This window comes from Rhincodon typus, chromosome 34 (assembly GCF_021869965.1).
Source record: "Rhincodon typus isolate 14 chromosome 34, sRhiTyp1.1, whole genome shotgun sequence".
In the NCBI taxonomy this organism is placed as follows: Eukaryota; Metazoa; Chordata; class Chondrichthyes; order Orectolobiformes; family Rhincodontidae; genus Rhincodon; species Rhincodon typus.
Window position 1 is genome coordinate 7,566,137 of NC_063365.1, and position 23,107 is coordinate 7,589,243.

Consider the following 23,107-nt stretch of genomic DNA (forward strand, 5'->3'; position numbering starts at 1 on the left):
GAAAGTATGCTATAAAGAAACTGTAAAATCAATCTGTTCAGTACATATAATCCTGTACAGCAAGAGTATCATTTGTTCCATCCATTTAGACAAATCTTAGTAAACCAACTCACAGCAATTTAATCAATTAGTTCCAAAATTATGTAATTGACTCACACCAGAAGAACTGGGGATTTCCAGATTTCAAGACTAGAGGGCATATTTTTAATGTGAGAGGACAAAGATTTATAAAAGAAATAAGGGGAATTTTTGTTTTAAAAACACAGAATGGACTTCCAGAGGAAGTGGTGGATGCAGGTACAGTTACAATGTTTTAAATACATTTATATAAGTACACGAATAAAAGGGATATGGGCCATACGCAGGTAGGTCCGACTAGTTTAGTTTGGGAACATGGTCAGCACGGACTGGTTGGACCAAAGGGTCTGATTCTGTGCTGTATGACTCTACAAGTGGACTGAGAACTTGGAATAACCAAATTCATTTAACCACCAATCTTAATAATAGAGTTAAGCCTGTGCCCAAGGCTCAAAAATCAGAAGTTTACAAATACAAATGCTGAATACAGTATTACAATAGGCTTCTGGTGATGAAAGATCTTCATTTTTAATTTGCTCACAGGATGTGGGCATCACTGGCTGTGCCAGCATTTATTGCCAATCTCTAGTTGTCTTTGAGAAGATGGTGGTGAGCTGCCTTCTTGAACCACTGCTGTTCATTTGGTGTAGGTACACTCACAATGCCTCTAAAAAAGAATCTTGACCTAGTGACAGTGAAGGGATGATGATACATTTCCAAGACAGGATGGTGAGTGGCTCGGAGGGAAAGGTATTTTGAAGGGCAAAAATGAAATGAAGACGATGAGGGTGAGAAAATACAAACCGCAACTGGTAACAGATGGAACTGGTGAGAGGAAAAGCACTCTGAAGAGTGGAGTTTGAATATTTACAGTGAACCCAGTTTCACTGACAGATCCCTTCAACATTAGACATTAAAGTAAATATTTTACCTGATTGATAGGCTTCAGCAAGTTCCCAAAGTTGTTTGTTTGTCCGTGTAGCAAGAACTTCTATTAGGACATGTTCATCAGTTCCAGCACCCTGGCAAATGAAAAACAAATTTTAACTACATACACCATGATCTCAACCAAATTTAAAAGCACTTAATGTCAACCTTGAGATGGTACTATATCTTTAAGAGGGATTTGTACTGTGCTGTTTCTCTTGCGAAAGAGGTGTGTTCCACAGTGGTGACAGAATGTCTGCTTCAGAAGCACTGGGTAAACAGCTTTGTGCTCAGTGTTTTTTTAAATTAGATAAAAGAAGCAGAAGTGGCTGGTGACAGGCTCACACAGAAGGGTTTTAATTGTGCTTTCAGGCAGGGTTTGGAGTTAGCTGTTGAAGCTGATGGATACAGCATCCTCTCTCTTTCTGCGCTACAACAAAAAGCTTGAATTCTCTCTTTGCTGCTCGATTGTTTCTTCTGGTGTTTCTTTCACCTGGACTGGAGCAGAGATAGGACATGAGGAAAATCTGTTTTGCTGAATATGCCTCTGCCAAGGCTGTGTTTATGGGATGCTGCTATTTTGGAACAATTGATGATTAGTAGTTAAATAATAAAATTTTATTAAGTATTTCAATATTTAAAGTTGTGCCTTTTTTTGTTTGTATTTTAAAAGTGTTGTAAGAATTAAGTGTGTGTTTTGCTTTAAGCCTAGTAGTGGACCAATCAAATCAAATCTGGAATACAGTGCCTTGCACGAGTCTATAAATAAAATAAAAGAGTTTTTATCTAAGCTTTTTCCTTGATATGTTTTGAGGGGCTTGGACTGGTCCATAACAAGCTCATCCTAAATATGTTATACAACAATGTGTATAAATCTTTGACCTTTCATCTTTGCTAAACATTATGATACTTCTTGTTTAGAGAAGTCACAATTTTCATCTTACACTAATCAGGTAACAATAATTCTGTTAGCTCTTCAATATAACTCAATTTGCATATTATGTCCTTCGGAAGATAAAGAAAATGCAAGAATTATTTTAAACCTGTCTTCCAGGCTATGTCTTCTGCTAAGGATAGGGTTCTATTTGCTTACTGACTTTCTACTATCTCAACTAAGGACCAGATTGCCTCCCAGGGCAGGAAATAGACAACAATACTGTTTCTGAAATGCAAACGTACTCCTAAAGGGGAACAGTCACTTGCTGGGATTTTCAGAGATGGAGTGTCCATTTAATTGGCATTTATTGGCCAATTCCCTGTCCAATTAAGGGCAGTGCCTAGGCCTCTGAAGCCGTATAGCCAATTAGAAACCTTCCAGCATGACTGTAGCAGCAGGTTAATGAAAATGAAAGGGTAAGTAAAGGAAAAAGGTGATTCACCATGAAGGCATCCTACAGTTCACATTACAGAAGTAGTAGTTCGGGAGGTCTGAGGGAATATAAAGGTGAATGAATCCCTGGGACCTGATCAAATGTATTCCGGAATATTGTGGGAAGTAAGGGAGGAAATTACAAGACTCCTTGCAGAAATATTTGTACCACCTATAACTATGGGTGAGGTGTCTGATGACTGGAGGGTGGCTAATGTTGTACCTGTGTTTAAGAAAGGTTGTAGGGAGAAACCTTTATAGACCTATGAGTCTGACTTCGGTTGTGGGTAAATTGTTGGAGCTGATTACAAAAGATAGGATTTATGGACATTTAGAGAGGCCAAAATTGAAAAAGGTAGTCAGCATGGTTTTGTGCAAGGAAAATTGTGTCTCACAAACTTGATTGAGTTTTTTTGAATAAGTTACCAAAAAGGTTAATGATAGCAGAGCAGTAGATATTGTTTATTGGAATTTTAGTAAAGCCTTTGACCAGGTTCTGCATGGTAGACTAATTAGTAAAGTTAGGGCACATGGGATTCAGGGTGAGGTTACCAATTGAATGCATAATTGGCTTAACAGCAGGAGACAGAGAGTAATGGTGGAGGTTTTTGCTTTTCAGACTGGAGGCCTGTGGCCAGCGGTGTTCCACAAGGATTGGTTCTGGGTCCTCTTTTGTTTGTCATTTATATAAATGATTTGGATGAGACCATAGAAGGCATGGTTAGTAAGTTTGTTGATGACACCAAAATCGGTGGCATAGTAGACAGTGAAGAAGGTTTTCTAAGATTACAAAGGGATCTTGATCAAATGGGTCAATGGGCTAAAAAAATGGCAGATGGAGTTCAATCTGGATAAGTGTGAGGTATTGCATCTTGGTACAACAAACAAGAGTAGGGCTTATACAATTAATGGCAGGGCCTTGGGTAGTATTGTAGAACAGAGGGACTTAGGGCTGCAGGTACATAATTCTTTAAAGTTTGCATCACATATAGACAGGATGGTTAAAAAGGCGTTGGCATGCTTGCCTTCATTGCTCAGTCCTTTGAGTATAGAAGTTGGGATGTTATGTACGGGATATTGGTGAGGCCTCTTCTGGAATAGTCCAGTTCTGGTCACCCAGTTATAGGAAAGATATTATCAAGCTGGAGACGGTTCAGAAACGATTTACCAGGATGTTGCCAGGTATAGACGATTTGAGTTATAAGGAAAGGCTGGATATAGGCTGGGACATTTTTCACTGGAGCATAGGAGGTTGAGAGGTGACATGACAGAGGTTTATATAATAATGCGAGGTATAGAGAGAGTTGGTGGTAGTTGGCTTTTCCCCAAGATGGGGAATTTCAAGACTAGAGGGCACATTTTTAAAGGTGAGAGGAGACAGAGATTTAAAAATGACATGAAGCAAACTTTTTTACGTTCGCGTCTGGAATGAACTCCTGAGGAAGTGGTGGATGTGGGTACAGTTACAACGTTTAAAAGATATTTGGAAGGATATATGAATAGGAAACATTTGGAGGGATATGGGCCAGCAGCAGGCAGGTGGGACTAGTTTAGTTTGGGATTATGTTTGGCATGGACTGGTAGGACCGAAGGGTCTGTTTCCACGCTGTATGATTCTATAACAAAGTGGAGTCATGGTTTAATAGCACACGCCTGGGGCCACTGCGAACGACCACTGTAGAGTCATTCAAGAGACAGACTAACCACAGTACAAATCAAGTAAATGTTAAATCTGTAATTAATGAAAAATAGTACATTTAGCAGTCAGATATTAGAGTGTGGAGGTGTCAGGGGAGAGAACATCCTCCACAGAGCTACCCACAGCTGTTCTTTCACCCAGGTAGACAGGGAATGCCTTTAGGTCTAGTGTCATGACCACAGATCATAACCCCCGATATCAATTTGCCCATAAGCACTTTTAATTGCAACAATTCTGTTTTCAAAAAGAAAGTAAATACAGCCAAAAGCGGACTGTGGATGTAAATTTCACTGCCTGTTAAGAATTCTGGAATATCACACCTGAAGTTGTCAAGGAAGCATCAAAGGGAGAAAGGTACCACAAACTGATCTGTAATCTCCTGGGAGATTCTCAGACTGGGAGCACGATGGAAGAAAATGCAGCAGTCTGGACAAGAGAGGGGCAGGGGTCAAGACCAAACTTGAAATCTGGTTCATGCTAGTGTGCTGAGGTACATGTCTGTGCCAGCTTAGTTCATGCACCAATATGCTGTGAAAGTCACAGTTGAAGAACTATCGACTAATCTCCCCTACATTGCAGGTAAAAGTCTCTCTCTGTCTGAGGGCTGTAAGCTTGTTAGCAACACAGTCTAAAATGAAACAGGATTAAAAGAATTTAGTTCACCTGCAAAGCCAAGGATCTGAAGATTGACTCCTCGAGCTTTCTCAGCTTCACAAATGTCCCAGAGGTTTGTTTGAATATCTTTTAATTTATATATTTTTAGACTCAACAGCACACAGATTCAACGTGAGAAATATGTTGCATTATCATTCTATCTCATAGTTAATACCTAAAAACAGAATATTTTGTTAACTCAAGAAAACCTGGTTAAATTGGCTAAAAACAAATTAATTTCTTCCGAGAAGAGAGGGGATCCTTTTTAACTAACTTTATTGCAACCAACTGAAGGGGGTCGCTGAGTAGAGGAGGAGAGCGGATTCATTCCTCCTCACCTGGGAGGGGCTTGACAATATGCAATATCTCTCCTAGACTTGTAACAAATTCTAGAACCCTTGCCTCGGACCTGGTGCAATTGCTGGACCTCTAGCCTATCACTTGGCATTTCTCTCCTGGCACCTAAACTGGTCCCTGCCGTGAATTTGGAGACTAACTGGAAAATCCTAGTCAGCCTCCTTTCACTGGAATTAATGACTGAAGCACTTCATCAATCTGACTTGGTACTCATTGTGTAAATGTGGCTCAGAAACAGTCACAGAGTTACTGAGTCGGCCAGCATGGAAAAGACTCTTTGGTCCAACTCATTAATGCCAATCAGATATCCTAAACTAATCTAGTCCCATTTGCCAGCATTTGGCCCATATCCCTCTAAACTATTCTTATTCATGTACCCACCCAACAGGATAAATTCATGGAAGTGAGGTGTTAGTCAATGGATGTGAATTTCAGTCACTCCTGCCTTTGACCTCAGCCGAAAACCCAGCTCCAACTGGTGTAGGAGTTGAACTTAGATGCCAAGTGCTAGCAGACTATTTGACTTTTAAAGTATTAGATTTTACCTTTATCTGCTATTCACACACTTCCATTAAAGAACAGCCAAGAGCAGCAGTGTGTATTCTTCACACAGCAGTGTGTGAAAATAGTGCTGCTAAAGTGACCAATGGCTTTTCCCATTCCGTACTGATGTTCTTATATACACTTACTCACAATAAACACATTGGCCTAGAAACTGAAGTGGGATATTTACTTTGCCTGCATTTAAAACAAAATCCACACAGGCCCTGAGTATAGGCTGTCATTCAAATAGGAACAAAGCTACGGGAGGAACCGAAGAAGAGGAGACAGGAAAGAGGGCTAGTTGTGAGCATCTTAGGGCTGTGGATAAATGATGTCCTCATTAGGGATTGCAGGATAGGGAAGCAGTTGGGGACTGCAGGCAGCACTGGTGGAATGGGGACTAGGAGAAGCAGTGATTTGAGGGGATGGTTTACTATGGATTCATAATCGAAAGTGAGTAATTCAACTGTTTATTCAGGCTATCCTGTAGGCTTGGGCTGTTCCTTGCTGATATGGTTGCCTGAGAAGATACTATCTTGCATTAGGGATCTCAAGTAAGGATTTGGTTCTGTATTTACACATTTTTGGGACTGAAAAAGCGAAAGCAAAACAAAAAAAGGATAGCTATGACTTACCTCCATTGCATTTGCCATTTCCTTTGCATCAAATTTTCCAGGAGTCAGCATTAGACCTTCAGCCACAGATTTAAAGTACCCTCCAAGCTCTGATCTCAGTTCATCAATTAGACTCTATTGCAAAATTTAGTAACACATTATTCAACACAACAGAAAAAGTATGAAATACTACTCAAAGTTCTGTTATGACTTGCTTTTAAGAGTTACAAAGACCATGGGATGCAATCAAAACTATTTCACAACTTTTGAAACAATCAATTTAGTGATCTCTTTGACACAAGTGACACCCTCCTTTCAGTTCTGGAGATGTGAGATCCATTGTCGTGCTCTCCCTTCAGCTGCCATTTTTTAAGACTACAACGTCGACAACTGGAAACTGGACCTCAGGATGTTTTTCCGAACACACAGCTGTGCCATTGCTAAAATCCATTACTTCCAGCACCATAAAATTCCTGCTTCTCTTGCTAATCTGCTGCTAAAACCTTCATTCATGTTTTTGTTACCTGTATACTTGACTATTACGACACATTACCAGCTGACCGCTTGCATTTTATCTTCCATAAACTGGAGGCCATCCTAAACCCTCCTGTCTGTGTCCTAACAATGCCAAGTTTATCCTGTGCTTACTGACCCATGCTAAGACAGTACGTAGTTGAAAGCCAATCTTCAAAATCTCAGATGCCTACAAGGCCTCACCCTATCCTATCCTAAATTTATCTCATTATTTAATACAAGATAGTTTCCACCTAACCGGACAATTGGCTTCAGCCGCTTTTGCATGGAATTATGCAAGTAGGTTAAATAGGCATTATATAGTCCTTACGATGAAGTATAACAACTGTTTGTTTCACTGACAAAATAAACCCATATTTTAAAATATGAAACAAAATGTGTACTGTAGTATTTAAACTCTACTTTCTATTAGAGTCATAGAGTAATACAGCATGGAAACAGGCCCTTCGGCCCAAACTGGTCCATGCTGACTACGGTGTCCGCTCAGCTGGTTCCAATTGCGTGCATTTGGTCCATATCCCTCTAAACCCTTCCCATCCATGTACCTATCCAAATGCTTTTTTTTTAAATTGACGTCTCTGATCTGTTAGCAGGGTAGCAATTCAAATGAAAAAAAATTTAAAAGTAATTCATCCATCTACTAGATAATGTCATCTTGATTTGATCAGAAATATGGGTTCTTCTCTCAAGTACATTAGACACCTAGCATGTATTAAGAGATGTTCATTACCTGATCATAACTTGATTTAAACACTTCAATTATTTTCTGTCGTTGAAAATTGGTGCGAGTTGTCAAAATCTCAATAATTTCATCTTCATTAGTTCCTGGCAAATTAACACAGAATTAACATCACATTAAAAATTCCAATTAAGTATTGTTTTACAGTTATATCATTGTAGCAATAGACTTGCAATGGAGACCTAGCTTTTATCCCCAACCTTCACCGTTGATTTTCACGGAAAGGGGATTTTGCCATTGACAGCAACTCATCCGCCAGGTGTTCCTGCTCAGACTTTCCAAAGCAAATTGACAGCATCTAGGAAGGTAAATACCGGTAGAACCAGTGTATGGATAGATAGAGAATGGAAAGATAAAATGAGATGGCTGCATGAACTATAATTAGTTCTTTGTACTGTTAGGATTCTTGCTCTCTTCATTGGGTAACTTTTATCTCAGTAAAAGATGAATTGGAGGGATGTTCTAATCCTCTTAGGATTTAATTTTTCCCATTTCTTGGAAGCGTTGAGAAGTGGAAATAATGATGGGAGTTGGTCCTGGAGGGAAACTTAACCCTATCTCACCACATCCATAACTGAGCTGGATGAGAATATCCATTGGGGAGTTTCTTGACTTGCAAGCAATTAAGGCTATGAAGTGGTCATTACGAATTAAGTAGGGGAAATCGGAAGCATGAATTTGGTGGGGGGGGGGGGGGGGGGGGGGGGGGCGGTGTTGGCGGTGTTGGCGATGGCTAAGGGGTGGCCTTTGTAAGTCATCCTCCTGTCCCTGCCTCCTATCTGCTTTGAACATTCTCTCCCCACAAACCCTAACCCACAAGTAGAATTGAAAAAAAAAACTTCTCACTGCTGGATCTCTGAAGGAATAGGCCCTGACTGACTATCTCTAGGATCCAGAAGCTGCTGGTTTCTGAATACCTGGGCCACCAGTGGAAGTCAGTGACAGGGTGAGATATTTGCCCAGATGAACCTATCAATGTTTTAAAAATGAGCTGACTAGCTGGTGATTGGATGGGTTCTCTTGCCAGTAGGGTGGCGTGATTGTCACCAACTAACACCTGACACTTAGGGAAAAAAGGGAAATTTGCATCCTTAAACTAGGAAGCCTTCTGGCATCCAGAAGTATGTAGCGGATGAAGCAGGCATATATGAATTATTTTGCAGTTTGCCATTCCTGGACTATGAAGAATCCTGAGGCTGAGGCTTTCTGACTTGTGAGGCACCACTCTGCACCAAGCACAGGTGACTGGCATGCCCTCACACTCTTAAAGCCTGCCAAAGACGTACTGGAAGGATTTGCAGGTTCATAAATCATTGTACAAACACACCTTCTGTGGCTACAAGGTCCAGGGATGGAGCTTATACTCTGAAATGTAGTTACATTCGTAATTCAGGAAATACAGTCTGCAATCTGTGCACAGGAAGCTCCCACAAAGAGCAATGTGATAATGGCTAAATGATATTGTGTGAGCAACAGATGTTAGCCAGGGCACCAGGACTTCTCTTAATCAAAAGTATTGCCATGGGATCCTTTGCACTATTTGGCACGAAAAGACAGAACCTCCTTTTAATATCCCTTCTGAACAACGGCACCTTCAATGATGCAGTACTCCCTCAGTACAGCAATCAAGAGGTGAGACAATTACCAGGCAAGTCATGGCTGATACTATAAAGAAAAGATTTACAAAGAATCTTGCAAATTACTTCAAACATAATACTGTACTTTTAGGAGTTTATTCAGGATGAAAAACACAGTAGAGCATTTATTTGCTTTGTAGGCTGGGAAATTGAGTAAACCAGCTGCTATAGTTATTGATTTATGGTAGCAGCAGCAATATCAAAACATGATTTTTATTTGCATGGATTACAGGGATGGGATTAACAAGGCAATTTTCTTTTATGAAGAATGCTTCGTTTTAGAGATCATGGTACAACAAAATGTAGGATGATACTTCCAATTATGAAGTAGTGAAATATGGAAATACACAACACACAAATAAAACAGCTTAGAATATTTGAAAAACTATACTTTTGACAAATGTATCTGTGCAAATGAGCATTTAAATTAAGCTCCATTGTAGATCAAATCTTGTACTATATTACAAAATATAGTTCTTGGTACAGATGTTAACTGGAATATGATATCTTTTCCAACCTTGTCTGAGGCTAAGTTTTGCATCATATTTGCCAATTTTAAAAACTGAAAAGAAACTTACAAACACTCCTAAAAACAGAATTACATCACTAAAGCCAAGTTAAAGCCCGGTATGTCTGCAATACTCAAAAGTGCAACAGGGCAAGGATTTGTTAACCCAAGCAGTAAGGATAATCAACATTTACTTACTTAACTGTAGGCAAGGAAATGCAACACACTGAAGTGGATTTTCCAGTAAAAGTAGACATATGGTGTTAGAAACCCCACTAATCTCTCATTTTTTTAAAAAATCAATTTTGAATAATGAGCTGGAAATGACTGGTGAACTTTGGGACAGCCCATGTTAAAAGGAAAAGAACAGATCAAACAAGCTTTGTTTGTTTCTGAGGCCAATTGCAGGCTGAGTCTTGATTGAAAGGTTCTACAGACACAGCAATCCTGAGAGGATCATTTGTGTTTAAATAGCAGAAGTTGGTATTAATGAGGTCAGTACCTGGGAATTGGTTCTAGCAAGTCTGAAAGATGCCGTGTTCAAGCAAATGGCAGTTGTTGAATGGTAATTGAGGCCTCATTGAAAGAATTAAAAGAACAAGCCTTCTTGCTGCTGGAATTCTTGAGGAGTAGGCCCTGACTGACTATTCCTAGGATCCAGAATCTGCTGGTTTCCGAATATTAGCAGCTTCTGGTGACCTGGGCCACCAGTGGAAGTCAGTCATACGGCGAGATAGGTGCCCACATGCACCCATCAATACTTAAAATGAGCTGACTGGCAGGTAATTGGATGGGTTCTCTTGCCAGTGGGGTGGCATGTTTGTCACCACCTAATACACCAGCCCCAACACTTAGGGCAACAAAATAAAAAGGGAAATTTGCATCCTTAAACTGGAAAGGCTTCCGCAAGGTAAAGGAGGAGTTGATCAGTCTATCATGGTATAACTAGAATTATTGTTTTTTCTTGACCTCTGTTTTCAGAGTGATGGTTCTGGAATGCTACTGAGACAGCATGGAGATTTGAAAGCTCCCTGCCTAACCTGATACACCAGCTTGCGGAAACCCAAAGAGCAGAAAGCTGAGTTAGATGTATTGCTGCCTTTACCCAAGTGAACGGAGAGGGTTACCCTTATCAATGTTTCAGGATAAACAGCCAAAGATTCTATATTTAAGGTTGTGAAGCAAAGTTTTGTGAAGGACATTTCAATAATCTTGTCTTTGTTTTCTTTTATTTAACTTATCTGTATTTGTCTCACTCTTTCTTCCCTTCCACCCCCTCACACATGCACACTCACTCTCTCTCTCCAACGCACGCACACACACGTGAATTTATGGAGTGAATCTGTATTTGCAGATACATTCTATTTTGTTCAAAAAGCACACAATTTATAGGCAGTCAATGTGGTGTTTTATAAATTCCTACTTTAGAAACAAAACCAGTCTGACACCAAAACAAAACAAAAACAGATTCTACACAAGACCTAACACCTAACATGCATTGTCTGGCCTAAAATGTCACCAATTCTTTACACTGATAAAACCTTTAGTTCTCTCAGGACAGTGACTTGAAAGGAATTTGGGGATTTACATATACATATTAATCAATTAAAATCTTCTAACTAATTAAAGTTTTAACAGCATCTTGGGTTTGTTTAATACAATCTCAGTGACGTGACTCTTTGATCTTTTACTTATAACTTCTGATACTACCTCTCTCACTAACACCTGACGAAGGAGCAAGGCTCAAAAAGCTTGTGATTTCAAATAAACCTGTTGGACTATAACCTGGTGTTGTGTGATTTCTGACCTTGTCCATCCCAGTCCAACACTGGTAGCCCCACATTATGATTGTCTTTTGCGTGAATGGGGGCTGGAAACAAATGATTCAAGTTTAAAGTGCAGACATTAATCAGCTTTGAAAACAAACAGAAATTGCTGGAAAAATTCAGCAGGCCTGCTGCATCTGTGCAGAGAAATCAGAGCTAGCATCTCCTGTTGAGTGACCTTTCCTCAAAACGGAGCTGCTGAGCTATTTCAGGAATTTCTATTTTTGTTTCTGATTTACAGCGTCCACAGTTCTTTTGGTTTTCATTAATCATCTTACTTTGTTATATAGTTTGCTCTTGCTAATGCCATTTTTATTTAATCAATGGTTAATTCTTTTGTTTAAGATACAAAACCAGTGTCTAGAAATTAATTTACTCTGGAACTGGTTATTCAAAAGACTGGTTAGGAACCACTGGATTGACTATCTGGGGCTCTTTGACAGTTTAATTTTACTGTATTGTGAATATAGAGGTAGAACTGTTGATTTGGTTCAGTTGTCTGTCTCTGTATCGTTTAAAAAAAGTTACCAAAGGTGCTTGCGAATTCTATACCAAGGAGACACATCACAGAAAAAGCAGAACCCCAGAAAATTCTGATTCATGCCATTTCATTTGATGCATTGTTAGAATTCTTAAAATCCTATTTCCCTTTTCCAGTCTGTCATGAAAACTCCGCTCTTGAACTGGTCGCAAGTATTTTCAAGATTAAAATGCTGACAAGTTATTGTAGCTCTAATGGAATTCTGAAAAGTTCATCACCTTTCATTGAGAATATGATTTCAGGTGCATCATGTTAATTTGTGAACAGAAACTTTTTACAAGATACACAACAAAAAACAAAAAGGTATCATCATTGCGTTCCTTCTTTGGTAACCCAAAGGCAAATAACATTATGTGTAGAACTGGCAAATAACATTTGCCTTGATTGAGAGTTTTCTGAATGGACTGTGAATTCATTTTAAGTAGCTTCAGAACTCTGTTGTTGATACAAAATGTTAAGGTCTCTCTGGACTATTAACTTGCCTTTTTCTTCTTTAAATGCAGGTCAATATTAACTTCTTACACTTATACAGCATCTGTAGAGTAGCAACATATCCAATAGGTGTTTTACGAGAATAATCAGATAAAATTCGACAGTGAGCCAAAGGAGGAGACATTAGGTCAGGTGACATGGTCACAGAGGTAGGTTTAAAGGAGCATCTTAAGAGGAGAGAGGGGTTTTGAGGTGGAGAGGATTAGACACCGGAATTCCTTAGCTTAAGGCTGCTACCAGTGCTACCAATGATGGGATATAGGAAGTTGGGAGTACACACGAGATTAGAATTGAAGCACTCCAACTTCATTTTAAAAATCTTAATGCATGAAGCTAGAAATTAGTACTGGCATTAACAGCATTTGAATAGTTAAGCCCATCATTACTTTCTCTATTTTAAACAATTGGAAATTATCTGGTTGACATTGTTATCAAAATAACAGGCAAACTCATGTTTGTGTGTATTGAATATTCACTTTTTGTTACCAGTAAGTTTCAAGTTTACATTGGTTTTATCTTCCGGTCTTGAAAATAAAATTCATTATATGCTGCCAATCATTGAAAAATTAAAACCTGCATAAAAACAGGATGTACTGAGACATGGATTAGAAGCTAGTTTTTGTGTTCTTAGATGTCTTGAATGTATCAAACTAACAGCCTCCTGTGTCATCATTAATTCTACACCTCATCTCCGTCCTGTAGCTGTTACCGTTACCGTTCTAACATGGACAATGCAGATTATCAATTACTACATTAGAGCAACTCTATAAATAAGTGACCAAATGGAAAATAGTTCTAAGAATTAGACAACATAAACACATGGTGTAAATAAATGTGAACACACTAATTGTAATTGAATCCTACATATGGAAATCTCAGTGTAACTTCTTTGAATGAAATAGAACTGATCTCCACCCGATACCTTTTAATGTTTTATTTCTAAATTCTGGGAATTCCATAATAGCAGTAACAAATGCTGACAAAAGTAGATACTGTATTTAAACCAGGGAAACACCTCTATTTCATAAAAGCTGTCACAACCAGTGATGAAGTAAATAGACGTTTACAGAAGACACCAGGTGTACATGCCTCGTAAAACTTTGAGGCAAACACAAAAGAATTACGAGTTACATTTTAACAGTTTGTTGGATTTAATTTGAGAGACAAGCGTTAAATAAATCCACCCACAACATAGCCCTCAAAATCTACAACCTCATTTTAATGCTGTTCTTCCTCACACTTAGAAGGGGTCAATTCTTTTGGTGGGGAAGGCATCATTTGGCCATTAGTGATGAGGCTTTGCCTCCAACAGCATGTTATACCTGGTGAGGCAATGCTTACATTATCTTATATTAACATAAAAAACTGGCTATGGAGATCAAGTTATTGATGAATTCAATAGACACTTGTTACAGGTAACGTATGTAGCTTTTAAGTTACACAGAGCAACATACACCTAGGAGGATATCATGCTTCAAGTGATTCCAAAGTAAGAGGATAGAGACATGTATCCTCAAATCACATGATACAGCAATGACATCACGAGCAGGTCTCAAAAGCACACAGACCACGAGATACAATAGGATCAGATCCAAAAGACTGCCGACCGGCCTGCCAACCATTCTGCTTTGTTGGCAATGAACATTTCTATCCCAATGGGATTTCATTTTTGCAAAGTTACTTACAAGCTGACAAGTTAGCATATGTTTATTATGGTTCATCTCCTTTGGTTTTAGCCACTTTTTAAAAATAATCCACTTTCACCAATCTATTTAATTACTTCACTTCATAAAATAGCGATAACTTGAACATTTTTCTCTAGATCTGAAGATCCTCTGTAGAGGTGGATTTCCTGGTTTACAAATTCAACACTGCAACATGATCTAAATTGTACCTATCTAGTGCATAACCAAACAACATCAGCAAAATTCTTAAGTGGGTCAAGGATCTTTGTGAAAATCAACTTAGACAGGAATGTAGCAAGAATATGTCCATTATCTTTCTCTGTGTTTTGCAATTTTAAAGCTGTTTCTTTTTCAAAGAAGTCTCACTTTCAATCATAACTATCTCCCCCTCATTCACAGCAGAGTGTTTAATCCAGCGCTTTACCAGAAGTATTCAATGGCACCAAACTGGTACAGTTTGCAGGTCAAGAAAGGGCACCATATGCACATGGGACCAAGGACTATTCATAATGACTTGAAGCAACTAATTGAGCTGGCAGCTATGAAAAAGGAGCTAGAAACTAAGCTTAGACATCCTGCTCCACTCCATCCTAGCTACCCAATGCAGTTGTCTCTGCTCCATCATTCAATAGTAAATGGGCCATTTGTTGAAAAACTTTATTTACCTAGTCCTTTCATAGCATTGCGAAGATTTTCTGCATCATGGTAAGCATTAAAGCCAGGACATGGTTTGATAGTGCCTCTTGCCTGCACAAGGAAGAAAAATATAGTTACAATATTTTACCAACATTTCATTGAGAAATTTAAAGGTGTTTCAGGTGGGAACATTGAGATAAAATTCAACAATGGATCATTCTGCACAGATTGCACAAGAGGAGAAAAGCAAAATGGATGCTGGAAACTTGAAACAACAATATAATGCTGATAGCAACCGTTGAGATAAACAGAGTTAATGTTACTCTACTTTAGAGCTTTCCAAGGATTTGTTTCTCACAGAGTAAAGAAGTTATGAGTTCAGGATTTTTCCTCTCCATCTCCTGGGTGATGGCCTAGTATTAATATCACTGGACTGTTAATCCAGACCCAGATAATATTCTGGGGAACTGGGTTTGAATCCTGCCACGGCAGATGGTGGAATTTGAATTCTAGAAATATCTGGATACAAGAGTTTAAATGATGACCGTGAATCCATTGCTGATTGTCAGAAAAACCCATCTGTTTCACTGATGTCCTTTAGGGAAGGAAATCTGCCCTCTGGGCAGTTAAGGATGGGCAATAAATGCTGCCTAGCCAGCGATGCCTTCATCCCATGAATGAATAAAGAAAATAAAAGAAATTTGTTCCCATATGTAAACTACAACATTCACAATAGGCCAAGTCTGTTAGAGCTGACATTTGTCTCATCACTTACCACGGCATTGAAAATGAGAGGTTATGCTAAGAGAGAAAGGCTGAGCAGTGATTATTAATCTATAACTGGCATGACAAGATCATTGTGAAGATGGGTAAGACTTTAGGTTATATTCCTGGACCAATGCTTATAAAGAATGCTATTCACTGCAAGATTTTCAGACGGCCATAGATGGAGATTGTGTCCAGTTTTGATCCTGACACGATGTGAGGAGAAGGTTCTGGAGAAAACATTTATCTGCTTTCTTTATTCTTCATGACCTTGAAAATTAAAACCCATCCTCGCTTCCACTGTACTTGTCAATTACTGTCCCATTTCCTTTTTGGCCCACAAAATTTTAAACATGCTCTTATCTCCCAATCAGCACAAACATTTGGTGTAATTTTATATATTTTCTTTTCAATTCACTTCATGGAATGAGTGTGTCACTGGCTGCGCCAGCATTTATTGCCCATCCCAAGTTGAGAAGGTGGTATCGATCTGGCCTTTTGAACTGCTGCAGGTCACGAATCCCCCAAATCGAGTTTCTATCCCTGCCACAGTATCAAAATCATAAAACACATCCTATCTAACTGTGAAATATATCCTTATCCTTCTCAATGTCTGCACCTTTGGCACTATTTTCTTCCCATATTTCTCCTCAATAAACTGGTTTCAATTGCTTACCTCTCCAGTTAAAGGCAGAGAGTTACCTGCAATTACTTCCCCCACTGGTGCATAACTTCAACTGGGAGCCTGAACATTCTTTTCAGTGTCTGCTACAATGTCATGTCCTAGCCGTCAACTCCAGCCCCTTCCTCAGAGCTATTCAATGCAGAGAATTTGTAATTTCAGTGTCGTATTTGACCCCGAGATCAGTCTATAACCACAGAATCCAGACCTGCCGTCTTCCATCTCCATTGCAGCACTGGTCTCTGATCACTTATCTGTCACTGATCTCTCATCCATCCTTTTACTACATCTAAAGGATTGCAATGTACTCCTGGCCGGCCTCTCCTACATTCAAAATTCCAGAAATTTGGATATCCAAAACTCTGCTGCCTGCACATTATATGAAGCTCAATTAATCTATTCTTCCTATATTTGCTCCAAGTAGGTGGCATGGTAGCTCAGTGGTTAGCACTGCTGCCTCACAGTGCCAGGGATCCAGGCTCAATTCCACCCTCGCGCAACTGTCTCTGCGGAGTTCGCACATTCTCCCTGTGTCTGCATGGGTTTCCTCTGGGTGCTCTGGTTTCCTCCCACAGTCCAAAGATGCGCAAGCTATGTGGATTGGCCATGGCAAATGCAGGGTTACAGGGATAGGATGGATGGGATGCTCTTTGGAGAGTCAGTGTGCACTCAAGGAGCTGAATGGCCTGCTTCCACACTGTAGGAATTCGATGATTAAGTAACTACTTTCATTTTAAAATTCATGTCCTCATCTGAAAATCCTTCCTGAGCTCAGTCACCTCCTACAAGCATTCCCGCAACGATCCTGCAAGATCTCAGACCTCTCAAATTGTGACCTTTGGGGTATCCCTGATTGGAATCACTTCAGCATGTCGGCCACGCCCTCAGCTGTCCAAGGCCTTAAATCTCTCAGAGCTCTGACATTGCTCTCCTTTAAGACACTCCTTAAAACCTACCTCTAGCTTTTGGTCATCTGCCTTAATATCTCCTATGCAGCTCAGTTCTGTCTTTTGATTGACAATGCTCCTGTGAAGCACCTGGAATATTTCATGGTGTGAAAAAGGTGCTATATGAATGAAAAGTGTTGTAGGAACATAGCAACAGGAGGAAGCCTGTCAGGACAGCACTGCCATTCAATACGATCATGACCGAACCAACATTTCATATATTTTTAATGCACCCCATTCCCATTATCCTTTACCCGATTGGGAATCAGAAATCTATCGGTTTTTACTTTAAACATACTGAAGGACTGAGCTTCCACAGCCCTTTGTTGTAGGGAATTCCAAAGATTCACCACTGAGTATAAAGGAAATTCTCATCTCAGTTTCCCCCTTATTTTTAAATTGCGCCGCTTAGGCTCTCTAACCAGAGGAAACATCTTTGTTGCATTTACCCTGTCTATCCCTTTAAGTATTTTGTAGGTTTCAATGAGATTGCCTCTCATTTTTCAAAACCACTGGGCAATACAGGCAGATATTGCCCCATCTTTCTTCATAGCACAGTCCTGCCATCCTGGGAACAAGTCTGGTTAACCGCTGTTGCACTCACTCTAGGGCAATAACAATTTTCCTGAGATAAGGAGACCAAAACTACACACAGTATTCTAGTTCACCACCTTCCTGCAAGAATGCGATCTCCTACTCCCAATTCCTCTGCCTCTGCTCCCAAGATGGGGCATTCCACTCCCAAACATCCCAGGTGTCCTCTTCCTTCCCCCCGCTTCAGTGGTCAAAAATGCTCTCGACTGCATCTCTTGCGTTTTCCATACCTCTGCCCTCACATCCCCTCTCCGCAACAAAAACAAAGACAAAAACAAAGACAGAATCCCCCTGTCCTCATGTATCACCCCACTAACCTCCGGATTCAACATATCATTCTCTGCCCCTTCCGCCGCCTACAATCTGACCCCACAACCAAGGATATATTTCCCTCCCCACCTCTATCTGCCTTCTGTAGCCACTGCTCTCTCTGCCACTCTCTCATCCACTCCACAGTCCCCACTATCTCCACCACCCCGGCACCTTTCCCTGCAACCGCAGAAAGTGCTACACCTGCCCTCTCATCTCGAAACCAAGCCCCAAAAAAAAACCTTCCACATCAGACATAGGTTCACCTGCACATCTGCTAATGTGGTCTACTGCATCCGCTGCTCCCAACGTGGCCTCCTCTACATTGGTGAGACCAAGTGGAGGCTCAGAGACCGCTTTGTAGAGCATCTGCGCCAGTTCGCAACAAACGACAACACCTTGCAGTTTCGAACCACTTCAACTGCCCCCTCCCACTCCCTGGGTGACATGTCCATTCTGGGCCTCCTCCAGTGTCACAATGACACTACCCGGAAACTAGAGGAGCAGCACCTCATATTCCGCCTTGGGAGCCTACAACCCAATGGTCTCAATGTGGACTTTACTAGTTTCAAAATCTCCCCATCCCCAGCCTCATCCCCACCTCCTTGACCTGTCCATCTTCTCTCCCGCCTATCTGCTCCTCCCACCTCACTGACCAATCCCCACCACTCCCTACCTGCACTCACCTATCACCATCCCACCTACCTGCCCCAGCCCCACCCCTCCTCTATTTATTTGAGCTCCCTTCCCCCTCCCCCATTTCTAAAGAAGGGTCCTGATCTGAAATGTCAGCTTTCCTGCTCCTCTGATGCTGACTGGCCTGCTGTGTTCTTCCAGCTCCACACTGTGTCATATCTAACACAGTATTCCAGGCGCAGTTTGTTTAGGTTAGGTTTACAAGAATGATCCCAAGGAGGAAGGGCTTAGTCATATGAGGAGTAGTCAAGGACTCTGGGTCTGGATGGGGTTTAGAAGGATGAGGGGCCTGGACAGAGCGGACATGGACAAGATGTTTTCACTAGTAGGTCAGACTAGGACCAGAGGGCACAACCTCCGAGTGAAGGGATGACCCTTTGGAATGGAGATGAGGAGGAATTTCTTCGGCAAGAGGGTGGTGAATCTGTGGAACTCATTGCCACAAAAGGCTATGGAGGCCAAGTCATTGACTGTATAAGACAGAGATAGATAGGTTCCTGATTGGCAAGGACTAAGTGGAGAAGACAGGAAATTGCGGTTGAGAAAGGGTTAGGGTTAGGGTCATAACAGCCATGATCCAACAGTGGTGCAGACTTGATAAGCCGAATGGCCTAATTCTGCTACTGTGCCTACTATTTCTGTACTCAAACCCTCTTGCAATAAACATTAACATCCCATTAACCTTCTTATAGCTTGCAGAACTAGCTATTAAACTTGCTAATTAGCCTTCAGTGACTTTCTGACAAGAATATCCAAATCCCTTTGCATATCTATACTTTCCCACCTTCAACGATTTAAGAAATACTCCATGTATGAGGTGAGCAACTTCTCATTTTCCACATTATATTCCACTTGCTACATTCTTGCCCAGTAACAAAGCCCATCCAACGCCCTCATATCAAATATTCCTACTTAGCTTGCAATCACCTGAGAGTTTGGAAGGATTACATTTGGTCTGTACCTCCATTTGATATGTATTGTGGACAGCTGGGGCCCCAGGTAGAGATCCTTGTGGTGCCCCACTCATCTCAGCTTGCTGACATGAAAAGGATCAATTTATTCCTTTTCTTTTTTTTGTCTGTTAGCCAATCCTCAATCTACACCAAACATCAGCTCCTTATTTTAATTTATTTGTCGGATGTGGATGTTTATTGCCCATCCCCAGTTGCCCTTGAGAAGGTGGTGGTGAGCTGCCTTCTTGACCTGCTGCAGTCCACCTGCTGTGGGTTGGCCCACATTGCCCCTGGAGAGAGAATTACACCATATAGTTTCAAATTGCTGAGCCACCTTCTGAAAATCCAAATATACTACATCAATCAACTGCCACTTATTGATTTTGCTAGTAATAGCCTCAAAAAAAAAACCTTCAAAACATTAACCAAACACAATTTTCCATTTGTAAATCTATGCTGGCTGCTCAATTTTATCGGTGTCCATTTCTGACATCATTTATGACAAATCCCAGTATTGTCCCTGCTACTGATGCAACTCTGACAAGTCTGTAGTTCCCTTTTCTCCTCTTGCTCTTAAATAGTGTGATAGCATTTGTATTTTTGGGCCAAATAAACTGTATTTATCATAAGAGGCTCCAAGAGTTGGAGTCAATTTCAATAAATAAATATAAGCTAAGACAGGAGATCACCACAGTTCTTAGGATAAGGGAATAATTAATTTCTTCAGTTGGCCAGATCATTTGAGCTAGTATCTCCTATCTTTGTCTCTCCTATCGTTAGAGAGCTCCAACGACAAACATTCAAGAGACCACACCTCAGCATTTCAAGCATTCTAAGCAATTATGTGGGGAGTTGCATTTGCATAGCACCTTAGTTACTGAAGCAGTTAGTGCCCTCAGTTCACCTACATCATACCAGAATTGTGTGTGTGATAATATTGATGTGCATACTTGTGTCTGTACGGTGTGCGATATTAACTCTCTTGATAACTGCGCAAGTAATCTCTAAAACAATCGCGTTCCTTTTTTTTGGAAACTGGGTGTGACAGAATGAACAACTGCTCCATTAGGAAGTTCTTGTCGATGAATGTTAGAAAGAGGACACACCATTTTCTGGATGAAATTGGAGCTATTCACCCAGGAGTGAAAGAAATCCCCAGCGTATGTGAAAAGATTCGCAATTCGGTGCCATGAAGTTAAAACCGGGGCTGAAATCCTTTTATGACTTGCACTTCCCAATTTGTGAGCAGCTTGATCACGCCCAGAAACCAAGTGTAATTTCTCGCAGGTATTTCTGAAACTGCAAATTCACAGCTCACAGCTCTTCACAATGGTAATAATCCCGAGCTGTAAATCTTTAGAGAGGTTTTGTATCACTCAACTCTCGGCCATTAACACGAATTTACAATGTGTTAAAGTTAATATATGGGAGAGAAGGGGTGTCGATGACTTTGCGCTTACATATCAATGCAATTCATCTAGGAGAAATTGCGTGAATCTGGATTATTTGCCATTTGACGCAGCAATGGTGACTTCCACGAAATGACAGTTCCATGGCTAATAGATACGGAAATTGGGGCACCCGAACAAATGAACAAACCCCGACTTGTGAAACATGTCTTTCCGTCGTGCATTTCAAACAGCAATGCATCTGAATTTGTAAAGCGCCCGAAAAAAAAACATAACCATGCTATTTACTTACATTGTATCCGCCCTTAGCAGCCATAATCTCGAAATTATAGGTGTTTTTATCTATAGGTACTCTGGGGGACCCCAACTCTCCGCTTTCTCTGTCCTAGTAAGAGACACGATCTGGAGATTGATTTGATGATTTTTCTTTAATGAAAGCTGATGAGTAGGTGTGTATAGGTGTGGTCATACAAATTTGTCCAGACTGGCTTCCTCTTCTCTGAAGGAGGCGTTCCAGGAGCTACCAGTCCTGTTTCGCAGCATCTTCCAAAGCGCCAATGAAAAGGCAGGTCGCCGGCGCTGTGGACCCCTCCCTGATGGAGTCTTTCTCGCTGGATTTGCAGGTTTTGTTTCCATTTCTACCCGAAAGTCAAGCCGAACATTGTGCAGAAATAATCGAAGCTGGGTAAACGTCTTGTGCCAGGGTGCAGTCTCTGCTCTGTTGTGAATCAGTCATTGATTCCCAGCAGAGCCTCTCCCTGAAATTGGGAAATAATTTGATTTTTCCCGGTCGTGTGCTAGCAACCACCCAGCGGCTATTTCATAGAATCCAGCAGCGGCCATTTGGTCCATCGAGTCCACCCGCCAAAGAGCATCCCAACCAGACCCAACCCGCTACCTCATCCCTGTAACCCTGCATTTCCCACGGCTAATCCACCTAGCTTCCACATCCCGGACACTATAGGGCAATGGAGCATGGCCAATCCACCTAACCTGCAGATGTTTGGACTATGGGAGGAAACCGGAGCACCCGGAGGAAACTCACACAGTCACGGGAAGAAAGTGCAAGCTCCACACAGACAGTTGCCCGAGGCTGGAATGGAACCTGGGTCTCCTCAGTGCTAACCACTGAGCCACTGTTTCATACAAAGTGGCAGAATCACGTCTCTCACTTGGTGGGAAGTTCGGTATTTGGGGTCAAAATAGACGTCTTTGGGCTGAATTTTACCAAAAAAAAATCAGCTAAGTCTCAACTTTGGGGTGTTTGTTAGGTTTCTCTCAGTGAGGCCTCCCAGACTGTTCTCCTAAACTCACCTCATTGGTTATTTTTGTAATTCATTCGCAGGGTGAAAACATTATTACCTATTTCTAATTGCCCAGAGGACAGTTAAGATTCAACCACATTGCTGTGGGTCTGGAGTCACATGTAAGCCAAACCAGGTAAGGATGACAGTTTCCTTCCTTAAAGGATATTAGTGAACCAGATGGGTTTTTGCTGATAATTAACTCATGGTCACCATTAGACTTTTAATTCTAGACATTTATTGAATTCAAGTTCCACCATCTGCTGTGGCAGGATTCGAACCTGGATCCCCAGAACATTAGAGATAGTAGGAACTACAGATGCTGGAGAATCCGAGACAACAAGGTGCAGAGCTGGATGAACACAGCAGGCCAAGCAGCATCATAGGAGCAGAAAGGCTGACATTTTGGGCCTAGACCCTTCATCAGAAATGGTGGGGGGGAAGGGGGTTCTGAAATAAATAGGGATAGAGGAGAGGATAGGTGGAGAGGAAACAGACAGATCGAGGAGGCGGGGATGGAGCCAGTAAAGGTGAGTGTAGGGGGGGAGTTAGGGAGGGGATAGGTCAGTCCAGGGAGGACGGACAGGTCAAGGGGGCGGGATGAGGTTA

The 23,107-nt window shown here is 41.0% G+C and overlaps 1 protein-coding gene across 1 annotated transcript in view; it reads right to left on the reverse strand.

Moving 5' to 3' along the window:
* LOC109922048 (annexin A4-like) overlaps positions 1-21,720 on the reverse strand; it is a 57,281-nt gene extending 35,561 nt beyond the window's left edge. The window contains exons 1-5 of the mRNA XM_020522072.2: positions 21,487-21,720; positions 14,869-14,950; positions 7,506-7,600; positions 6,263-6,376; positions 1,010-1,100 (exon numbers count right to left, since the gene is read on the reverse strand). Of these exons, the coding sequence (XP_020377661.1) occupies positions 1,010-1,100; positions 6,263-6,376; positions 7,506-7,600; positions 14,869-14,950; positions 21,487-21,510 (406 nt within the window). The 5' untranslated portion in view covers positions 21,511-21,720. The remainder of the gene's footprint in view (positions 1-1,009; positions 1,101-6,262; positions 6,377-7,505; positions 7,601-14,868; positions 14,951-21,486) is intronic.
* Positions 21,721-23,107: the final 1,387 nt, after the last annotated feature.